General features: G+C 38.1%; 2 protein-coding genes and 1 long non-coding RNA gene across 4 annotated transcripts in view; 1 reads left to right on the top strand and 2 right to left on the bottom strand.

Moving 5' to 3' along the window:
• Positions 1 to 4686, bottom strand: part of LOC107688465 (uncharacterized) — a 10669-nt gene extending 5983 nt beyond the window's left edge. Inside the window, exon 1 of the long non-coding RNA XR_001634238.1 lies at positions 4619 to 4686. This is a non-coding gene — a long non-coding RNA (uncharacterized LOC107688465). The remainder of the gene's footprint in view (positions 1 to 4618) is intronic.
• trnau1apb (tRNA selenocysteine 1 associated protein 1b) lies at positions 1804 to 5773 on the top strand. Of its 2 annotated transcripts, none has more exons than XM_016486134.1 (9): positions 1804 to 1968; positions 2475 to 2572; positions 3372 to 3471; positions 3893 to 3945; positions 4116 to 4247; positions 4685 to 4804; positions 4937 to 5174; positions 5279 to 5321; positions 5424 to 5773. In XM_016486134.1, the coding sequence occupies exons 1-9, from the start codon at positions 1933 to 1935 to the stop codon at positions 5564 to 5566; spliced, it is 963 nt and encodes a 320-aa protein (XP_016341620.1). In that variant the 5' UTR covers positions 1804 to 1932; the 3' UTR covers positions 5567 to 5773. The 2 variants fall into 2 exon arrangements, with proteins under 2 accessions (XP_016341620.1, XP_016341619.1); XM_016486133.1 differs by having other exon boundaries at positions 5276 to 5321.
• Positions 5774 to 6508: 735 nt separating this feature from the next.
• Positions 6509 to 9959, bottom strand: LOC107688462 (fat storage-inducing transmembrane protein 1). Its single transcript, XM_016486135.1, has 2 exons — positions 8558 to 9959; positions 6509 to 7443 (listed from the first exon to the last, which is right to left on the bottom strand). The coding sequence occupies exons 1-2, from the start codon at positions 8734 to 8736 to the stop codon at positions 6747 to 6749; spliced, it is 876 nt and encodes a 291-aa protein (XP_016341621.1). The 5' UTR covers positions 8737 to 9959; the 3' UTR covers positions 6509 to 6746.
• Positions 9960 to 10297: the final 338 nt, after the last annotated feature.

The following is a 10297-nucleotide window of genomic DNA, read 5'->3' as shown; positions in this document are numbered from 1 at the left end:
AGCTTAAGGTGCATTTCCGCCACCTACTGGGATGGAGTGTGAGGCCTCGATGAACGAACATATTATATACTAATATAAAAATTAAAAAAAAACTAAATTCTTCTAATCAAATCTGTAGATGCTGAACTATATACTATGCTGCCATAATCAATCATAGGTCTAATCATTGCACAATATACTCATTTAAATGCCTGTCGGGTTGCACCCGTATTAATCAAAAAATCCATAATCCAATTGTACATTTTTCCTTTTATTCCCATCTTGTCCAATTTAACTAAAAGTCCCTCTTTCCACAGCATATCGCAGGCTTTTTCCACATCAAAAAAACACACCAACACCTCCTTATTTCTACTAGCAGGTCTTCTCTATCAGTTTTTGTCGACAATATACTTTTAAGAGCTGATGAAGAATTTGAGCAAATTACAGTCGGATTCCTATTTGGCTTAATCTGTTCTACCCACTGCACTCCTATTATTATAGCAGTTAATTCTGTAGAATATACGGACAATTTGTCACTTAACCTTAAACTTATTTTTGTCTTAAATCTTGGAATGTACACTCCTATGCCCACTTTTTGTTTGATTGGGTCTTTAGATCCATCTGTATAGATCTGTATAAAAGAATAAAAATTTTCTCTCATAAAAACATTGATTTCATAACTATTAGTATATCTTTCTTCTGCTTTTTCCCGGGCCTCCAACAATCTCATTTCAACAATGGGTTCAGGAATATTCCATACCGATACCCCATTTAATGGCATGTTGGGACAGATTTCTTCATTCTCCAGCCCACAATCCTTGACCCACTGTATGTCTTGCGTCTCAGGTCTCTTCTTCTTCCGTTTTTTGGCATGTTACATCCGGTGTGCATATCGCCACCTACTGTTATGCTGTCATGGTTTAGTTATAATCAATTTCTTACTTGTTTTTGCTCTTCCTGTTCTTACACACGTATATACACAAATATTCATACTTAAATAATTATTCGATGCTCCATCCCATTCCTTCTCCCCAGGCTCCACCTGGCGCTGCGTGGGATGTCTGTTTCATCCACTTATTTGAAATTTGAAACTTGTGTAACACCACACAGACATCATTGTTAGAAATACGTTGGAGCTAAACTCTGCAGGACACCAGCCCTCCAGGACCGAGTTTGGACAGCCCTGGAATAGAGCATCCGCAGTCTACATTTAAATCCTTTCACTTAACCCAGTAGTATATATGTATTTTATTAATATCCTGTATCCTTCTCTATCTCTGTTAAACTCATATCCTAATAAGTATTCCAAATCCTTATTTACCTTACATTTTTTGTTTAAATATGATATGAATTCCTTTCTTTCTTCATCATACCTTGTACAATTATTAACGTTACATGCTCCACTGTTTCTTTCTCCCCACAATTCCCACATAGACCAGTCTCATGTATTCCAGTTATGAACAGTGAAGCGTTCAATCCCGAGTGTCCAAGTCTCATCCTAGTTATTATAACCTCTTCTTTTCTATTTCTACCACTTACACTTCTTTTAGTATTAACCATTTTCTCAGGTCTCTTCCTCTGCTGGACGGCTCAAGTAGGGACGGCTGGCCGGAGTTTTCAACACTCACTACTGCCCCCTTCAAGTCAAACTCAGAATAACAATTTACTTAATTTTATTACAAAAACAAAAACTGTTGAAAATGTACCCATGCATGGACTCTTTACAGAAATGCGGTGTGCTGAACCCCGAGTAAACCTAACAGACAGACTGGCAGAGGAGTGAACTCTCGCGTTCACTGGATCTGATCTCTGCGCTGCCGGAAGCGGAAGTGTGTGTGTGTGTGTTCAGTAAACGTAACGTTCTGCTAGCTTCACGAACCACTACGCAAATTCTGCAGCCAGTTGTCGCTTAATTTTGCAAACCTCTGAGGTGCAACAGTTTCAGCCGGCAAGATGTTTAACAGAATGACAAGTTTATGGATGGGTGATGTAAGTATTGTGTTTTTGTTTACTTTTCTTCGAGTTTGTAGAAAGCAGCAGCATGTGGGTTTAGCTCGATGTTACGCAAGCATGGCCAACAGGCCACTCAAACGCTCACTAAACTGGAGAAAAAATGCTGAATGTACACCGAATTAAAGTGCTTATTAAGCGAATTAAATGCTTTAGCACATTTGTAAATATGGCGGTAATTAATCCGTGGTTTGTATTTTCTCAGCAGGCCTCTCATATTTGCATAAGCGTTTTTATGTCGTAGACTCGTAGTGTAAATAATGAAACAAACTACATGTCCGGGTTATGATTTCGAGTTGATTCAGTAATTATACAACAAGGTGTAATTCACAAAAACTGTACGTTAAGTCAACTTATCTACGTCACCGACAGAACTTCTCTGCTTCCCTATGTAAATCATTAACACGGTTAAAAAAATCATTCACATGGTTGGTGTGTGTTTAAAATATGCTGACAGGCCATTAATCGCATTATTTGTTTTACAGTTAGACCCATACATGGATGAAAACTTCATTAAGCAAGCTTTCAGCACTATGGGAGAGACTGCCTACGGTGTCAAAATAATTACACATCGAGTTACCGGGTAAGATTACGTCTCTAAATAAAGTGCAACAGTTGGGTTCCTGAAGTAAAAAGCCCATCAAGCAGGAAATATGTTTTTAATGATAACCTTTAAAGACAGACCTGCCATGAGGTTGTTAATTGATGGTACATGCTTTTGTTGAAGCCATCAGCCCCCATTATTTAAATATATATTTTTAAATAATTGTTTTTAACAGAATTCCATTTAAAAACTACATTGCCCATAATTCTGCAAAGAAATCTTCAAGAATCAGAATCGCAACAAGCAAACCATGCCAAAAAAAAAAACCCTTAGTGCCTATCCACTCCTATAAAGCACTGAGTTTTTTTTTTAACTAAACAAAGTATATTGTTTCTCTATATAATCAACATCTTTAAATCAATTCTTTTATATTTCTCTATAGGTTTTAATTTCATTGTCTTTCGCAATGCTTCATGGCATTGTAGATTTTCCCCTCATCGAAGCCGTTTTGTCTTTTTCCCTGATTTTCAAATATAATGTTTTGCTTCAAATCAAAGTTTGCCATGTATTCATCTCATAGCTGGTTGGTTTTGGTTCATGACTTATAACTCCTAAACAAAGACTTAAAAAAAGTCCTTATGTAAAAACATGTCAAACTAGTATCTAGGCAACTTTTTCGGTCTACAGCTTATTTCTTTGTTAATAATATCCAGACTCACTGAAAATATGTATGTTATTATATTACTTGGCTTATTTGCCTTTGAGATGAGCCAGATTTGGTCTTTTGTGTATGTTTGTTGACAGAAATCATTGAATATTGTCTTGTGTGTTTCCTCAGAGGCTCGGCTGGATACTGTTTTGTAGAGCTAGCAGATGAGGCCGGTGTTGACCGTTGTGTGCAGAGGCTTAATGGGAAGCTGGTTCCAGGATCGAATCCGGTAAGATGCCAAACTTTCACTCATTAGATTGTGTAGTTTTGGCATCTATATTTGATTTCAATGCATTCATATATGTAGATTATTATAGGAAGGCATAACCAGCATGGCCCCCACCTGATATGAGACATTTGAATTATTACTCCATATATTACTAGTGATGGGTGAGTTACAGAGCTCAATTTCTTCCCTAAGGAAGGTGGTTGAGGCTGTTTTTAAAATGACTTTGTTTGAAGCTGGTGAATAAACTCTGTTAGGAACTAGCTGACGAATGGGATAAAGCCAGTACTGATTGGTGGAGGTATGTGGAAATAATAGCTTCCTTACTCAAATAATATAACTCTATTTGTCAGCGAATTGTCTCCATACTACAGGCAAAGTGTCATTTGATTTGCTCAATGGTTGTATTTTGTTTGCATTTCAGCCCAGGAAATTCAAGCTAAACTATGCAACATATGGGAAAAGGCCAGAGCCTGGGTAAGCACACCATGTACAGAAAAAAAAAAAAACATTTTAGTTGCTGATCTCTTGTTGAGGAACAAAAAAAAAAGTAGCAGCTGCATTTTTGTTGTTAAATATTACATTTTACAAACTGTGGAGGCTTCTTTCAATTTACATCACTTCATCACGTTCACTTTCTTCCTCAGCCCAGAATTTTCGGTCTTTGTTGGAGATCTCACATCAGAAGTGGATGACTACCAGCTTCATCAGTTCTTTCTGAAAAAATTCCCTTCATGCAAAGGAGCCAAAGTTGTCACTGATCCCTATGGGAACTCCAGGTATGAAATGTTTCAGCCGCCAACTCTGTACTGCATAACCAATCTTGGCTTTCTCTGACAGTTTGACCTACTGATGTTGACCAAAGATGAGGTAGTTGAACTAGATGAGGTCTCCTTTACCTTTTATTTTGTATTTTTTAAAAGCTTATTTTCAGTCGATACTCTTTACCCTCCCTCTCCTAAAAAGGGCCAGACAATACATGGATGTGATTTGACAAATCTGCTAAAACTATTGTTTTCCCCATATAGGGTAAGCGAGAGCAACTCACAATTGAAGTGATGCTACTTCATGTTAAAAGTAAAAGAGAAGTTTCAGTTCTACCATCAAATTAATTATTACTTTCTGAATACATATTGAAATATGGATATACTGCATGATGAGGCACATGAAGCGTGAGGGAGCGGGTGCTGATGATCTAGTTTTTTCACATGCACAGGGGTTATGGCTTTGTGAAGTTTAGCGACGAGAATGAACAGAAGAAAGCCCTCGAGGAGTTTCAGAATGCATCAGGCCTGGGAGGAAAACCCATCAGGATAAGCATTGCTGTCAACAAAGGGTACATTTCATTAGAATGTTTTGTCATTGTTATTTAAGTTTTATGTGGTCAGTGAGACTTAATCCTGATATTTAAACTAACTTCACAAATCCACATGAAATCTCACCATATTCTTTCTTTTTTTCATTTTAGCAATAAACCAAGCAGTTACCACAACCAGAATAACAGCTACAACACCAACTATCAACAGCAGTACTATCAACAGCCTTACAACAATTACTATCCACAGTGGGGTTATGATCAGTACAGCGGTTATAACTATGGCTACAACCCATATGCTACCCCACCTCCAGTTCCACACGGGATGATGGGACCACCCCCACCCATGGGGATGCCCCCCATGCCCTTTGACATGCAGGGATCCACAGAGGTATTTTTAATAGTGATTGATGAAGATGAATGTTTTTTTTTTTATATAAATTCAATCCATTTCTGTTCTGCAATTGACCGGTTTTTTTTGTATTGCTTCAGCAGTCACATGATGGCACAGAGGATGCTGAGGAGGACCCTGCTGAAGGTAATATTTCGTAACATTTAATTTGGCTGTTTAATTGACCAAATTGTTGATTAGAGCAAGATCACACATTATTAATTACTCACTATCTTTCTTCTCCCTCAGACCCAAACCCACAGGTGGATGTGGAGGCATTAAATAAGCAATTCATGGAGCGCAGTGAGGAGCTCTACGATTCGCTCATGGATTGCCTCTGGCAGCCATTGGACAGTGTCACATCTGAAATTCCTATGATGAACGGTTCGTGACTGTCTGAACCAACCACCGTTCGGGATTATTGTACTTTGTGAAGGAACATGCCTTTTTATATTGCTCTGAGCGAGTTTTTCAGAGATTGTTTTTCTCCTTTTCAGCCTTTTATTTGGAGCTTCATTCGAGCAGGCAAGAAGTTTTCTTCATGTGTCACCTTTTTTCTTTTTTCAAAGTTAGGTAGTTATGGTTTTGTTGCACAGTTTTTTTTTTTTTTTTTAAAGATGGATGGAAAGAATCTTTTTCAGTACTATTGTCATTTTTAACCAGGAGCTATTCCTATTCTTGCCTTGTTAAACTTTTTCATTAGAAATTTGAAGCATGCTTTTTTTGTGGTCTTGTGTGGTCCAAATAAGCATCTCTTATATACACCCCCTTTTTTGTCTGTTGTGAGGCCACTGATGGTTTTTCATTTGTGAAAGCTTTGTTCAAGAGATGGCTCATGTTTAGAGATTTTTGCAAAATGAGACAACTGCATAAAAATGTATACCACACTGACCCAGAATTAATTTTCTCTGTCTTTAAATTACATATGCATTTGGGCATAAATGAAGCGCAAGTTTATTATTTAAGGCTGAGCTTTCCAGAAATTCTGTGAATATTTTTTGTAATAAAAAACAAATTGAGATTGTCAAGGAAGAATCTAATAAATCAATATGTCTCTTTTGTGTCTGCATTTATTCTGTAATCATGGTTTTATGTGTGAAACCAGTTCTGTATTAGTGTTCAAACTATTGCCAAATATATTTAAACTCGAACCTGATTAATTTTTAAATCATTAAACATACAGTTCACCCTAAAATGGAAATTCTGTCACCGCTTACTCAACCACATGTTGTTCCAAACCTGTATAGCATCCTTGCCTCTATGGAACACAGAAGAAGATATTTAGAAAGTCGGTAATATCCAAACAGTGAAAATCTTAGTCATACAGGTTTGAAGGAAATTTTTAGGTGAAGTACCTTCTTGACCATGTTATTCAATTTGAGAGAGGATTTAGTAAGCACGCATTAATAAAATATATAAAGACCAGCAATTTTGATAAAGAATTTATCAAATATACATTCATCTTGTATTGGTAGCGATTTGGCAGGATATTCTGCGGTTTTCACTGGTATACTGCAGCACCGCTATGTATAGTTAGTCCAAATTGTACCAAGCAAATTGCTCAAGCCTTCTCTAGTTGATCTCTTTAGCATTACTTTCACACAGTGTATCAGATGTCTCTTCCTGTTTGCTCTGTGTAGACAAAAGTCCCACCCCTGGCCTCCCAGGGCAGTACCAACTAGGTCCATGTCGGTACCAGCCCTGATACAACGCTCTCCAGCTCAAACAACCCAGGGCACCTCCCAAAAGCTGAGTAGGAAACTGTGGGAAGTAAGCCAGCAGGCAGAGCAGCAGGAACACCCAGAGACTCAACAGCAGGACGCAGAACAGGAAGAGGATGCGCAGCGGGGCTCCAGAGGGTCCACCCAGGCTCAGGTAGGGCCCAAACACTGCAGTCTCCTCAGCTAGAAGCAGGCAGCACAAACACAGTAGGAGGGCATCTTCAGATACTTCATAGCCACGCCACAACATGCCAGAGCGGACACAGGCCTCCTTTGTTTCACCTTCTCGTAAAAGCAGTAAAGGTTGATCTCCATTGGTCCCTGAAGCCAACTCAAGAGTGGAGCTGAGGGGCTCATAGCAGCTCCCGGTGGCATTTTCCAACAGACAAAGCAGTTTGCGGAAGCCCAGCCACAGTCCACCTGCCACAGCTAGCCGAGAAAGGTGTCGCAGGGAAAGTGTGAGAGAGCGACGAACTGAGAAAGACAGGACGAAGACAAAAGAGCCAACAAAGATGCAGGTCCAGCCCCAACCTGAGCGCAGGAACACCCTAAAAATGAATGGTTTATTGTATTAATATAGAGAACAGTGTATCCTATATATGTTTTGCACTCAATTGTAAGAATAAGGTCGCTGCATACAAATATGCATATTTTCCTTACTATATAGAGGCGAAAACCAGTATGTGAAAAAGTAGTATTTCCAATTTTACAGTATTCATAATAAACAGGAAGCGAAAAGTATCCGGTTGACCTACATCTGGTGAGATTCTGAAGTGCACAACCAATGGACACTTTATTATTCCATTAGGTCAAGGCAGATGATTTGTAAATCACATGACAATGAAAACATGACGATTGTACGTCTGGATTACATTCATACTACCGGCGTCAATCATTTATATTTATCATACTATATAGAATATACTTTTTATTTTTTATCATACTATATAGAATATACTTAATGGTAAATAAGTAATTACTCAAAATTACTCACACGCAGCCTGTAAATTCAGACATAATACTCTTTTCAAATACTGTTTTTTTTGCCTATTTTCAGCCACAATCTTCATGAGTGAGTCATTGTATCATTCACTCAACTGATTATTTCAAAAACTCTGATTTATTCAGGAAAGCTATAGACCTTAATCAGGTTAGACTGTATTTTGAATTTAATGCGGAGGAAAATAAAACTGAGGGATAGACTTATAGTGTTTACAATGACATGCACTGTATACAAAGGCCTTAGATCTTTACTCTTTACAACTCATCATTTTCAAAAAGTGTTGGTCTACTAAAAGTTTATTCTGGAAAGACGTTTTGTCAGCTGAACAATTGATATGTTGTTAAACAATAGTACAATCCACTGAATGCACTGTACGCCTATCCCTCACAGCCTTGTTTTCATTTTTGTCAAAAATTAAATAAGGTGTTATCCTGACTAAGTCTGTATTGTGAGATGTGAAGATTTGATTCTGCTTTGATTTTGTTAGATTTTTTTTTTGTGTGTCTAAAATGTAAATTATTCAGTATTAACTTATTGGACTGTTGTATAAAGCACTGTCACACTCACTGCTGTTGTGATTACCTGCAAAATAGCAGCACTGGTGTGGTATTACTTAATTGAATATTCAATTGCACAGATATGATTCTTTTGTGTCTTACCTGTAGAGAAAGTGAGTCCTCTTTGCAAAGACACTATAATGGGAAACCCATAGGCTCAGGAGCGGCCCAAATAAAAGCAATGATGACAGCAACAAATGAAAATGACGTCGAAATGATGCGTTGCCAAGAAGTCCAGCTGCCAGGTCAGTAATGACCACAAGGATAGAGTTTAGAAACATTTGTATCGTTTCCTTAACTGTACCAGCAAATTACAGATAATATGGATTGGTTGTTGTTAAAGTCCAATCTCTTTCAGAATCCAACAAAACCTCCTCAGGGACTGCTGCAGTGTGTTGGTGTTGTAAAATTCTCCTGATGTAAATGATAAAAAAAATTCACAATTGATGTAAGCTTGTCCAATGACCCATGCAAGTGTGTTTTTCAGTTAACTGATTGAAAAAGGGTGTTCTCATTCACTGGAATCACTTTTCTGGCAATGTATGTTGTAGATATGCTTCTGTAATTACAGTCACATATATTGTTGCATTTAATCCAGGTATAAAAATGTAATGTGCTACTTTAGTAGTTTCTTTTTCTTACACTCTGTGTCCTTCAAGAGATTTTCACGGCCTAGCTCTCCTCTGATCTGTATCTTTCCGGGATCTGCACTCCCCCTTTATGTTCTCGCAGCCAAAAACTTAAGTTTATTCCTTGCATCCAAGATAAAGAAAATCCTGTTCATTCCTGATTTCCATGTTCTTTGTATCCGTGGGTCTCTTTCATTTCTCTAGCAGCACAACTGCTCTAACAGAGGGTCTCTTGGACCTTTCACATGGCCCACACCCTCCCCACCCCCTCAGAATAGAAAAAGAAATGTTGTCGCCTTCTGCATGTTGGTGTTGGCGGGTGTCATGTTGCAATTAGAGAGTTCTGTGTGAAAACAATAACTGTATTGTCGTTGATGGACCAAATTATCACTGTTCAAAAAACTGGACAAAACTGACAAGTGCATAAATGTTCACAACAGCTAATATGAATTCCATTAACTCTTAAACCTCTAGATAATGACACATTTTGGTTCTCTTTTCAGTGGATGAGCAGAAAGCACTGCTCGTAAAATGTCAGTGGTTCACTGCTGTATAAACGTCACTAAATACTGTGTACAGTTACTGGGGTGCTTTTCAATTCAGCCATATTTAGCTCTAACCTTTGTACTGTATCTTCATTCCTCTCTGCTGCTTTCTCCATTCTTAGAGTCAGCTGTTGGTGCTGCCGGTCTCTGTCAATCACTGAGTCCCTCTATGGTCTCCACTGTCTGCACCAACTACATTATCTTTTCTGTCTCTTACAAACACCAGTCTGCTCGCTCTCCTTGCTGTCTTTAATTAGCTCCATATTAAATATAGTGTCTTTGGTATGTGCCATATGAGCATGTAATGTGATGTATTCCTGTAAATAAATGTCCGTGTCCTATTGTTCTTGTTCTAAAATTCAAGAAACGTCTATAATTTCTCAACTAAAAGATTTCAAGTGATCATACAGTATTTTTAGTTCATGTTTAGATGAAGATTGTGAACCTTTGTATCAAAATGAAAAGTAACCTAAAGGCATAGACCAGGGAAGTCCAAACTCAGTCCTGAAGGGCTATGTACAACAGACAGAATTTAGCTCCAACACACCTGACTGGAAGTTTCTAGTATGCCTTTTCTAGTATGCCTAGTAAGACCTTGATTAGCTGGTTCAGGTGTGTTTAACTGGGGTGGGAGTTAATCTTTGCAGGACACCCCTGGCCTAGACTTT

Source organism: Sinocyclocheilus anshuiensis, unplaced genomic scaffold, assembly GCF_001515605.1.
Source record: "Sinocyclocheilus anshuiensis isolate Anshui unplaced genomic scaffold, SAMN03320099.WGS_v1.1 scaffold329, whole genome shotgun sequence".
Classification (NCBI taxonomy): Eukaryota; Metazoa; Chordata; class Actinopteri; order Cypriniformes; family Cyprinidae; genus Sinocyclocheilus; species Sinocyclocheilus anshuiensis.
The sequence above is the reverse complement of the archived record's forward strand: the minus strand, read 5'-3'. Positions and strand labels throughout refer to the sequence as shown.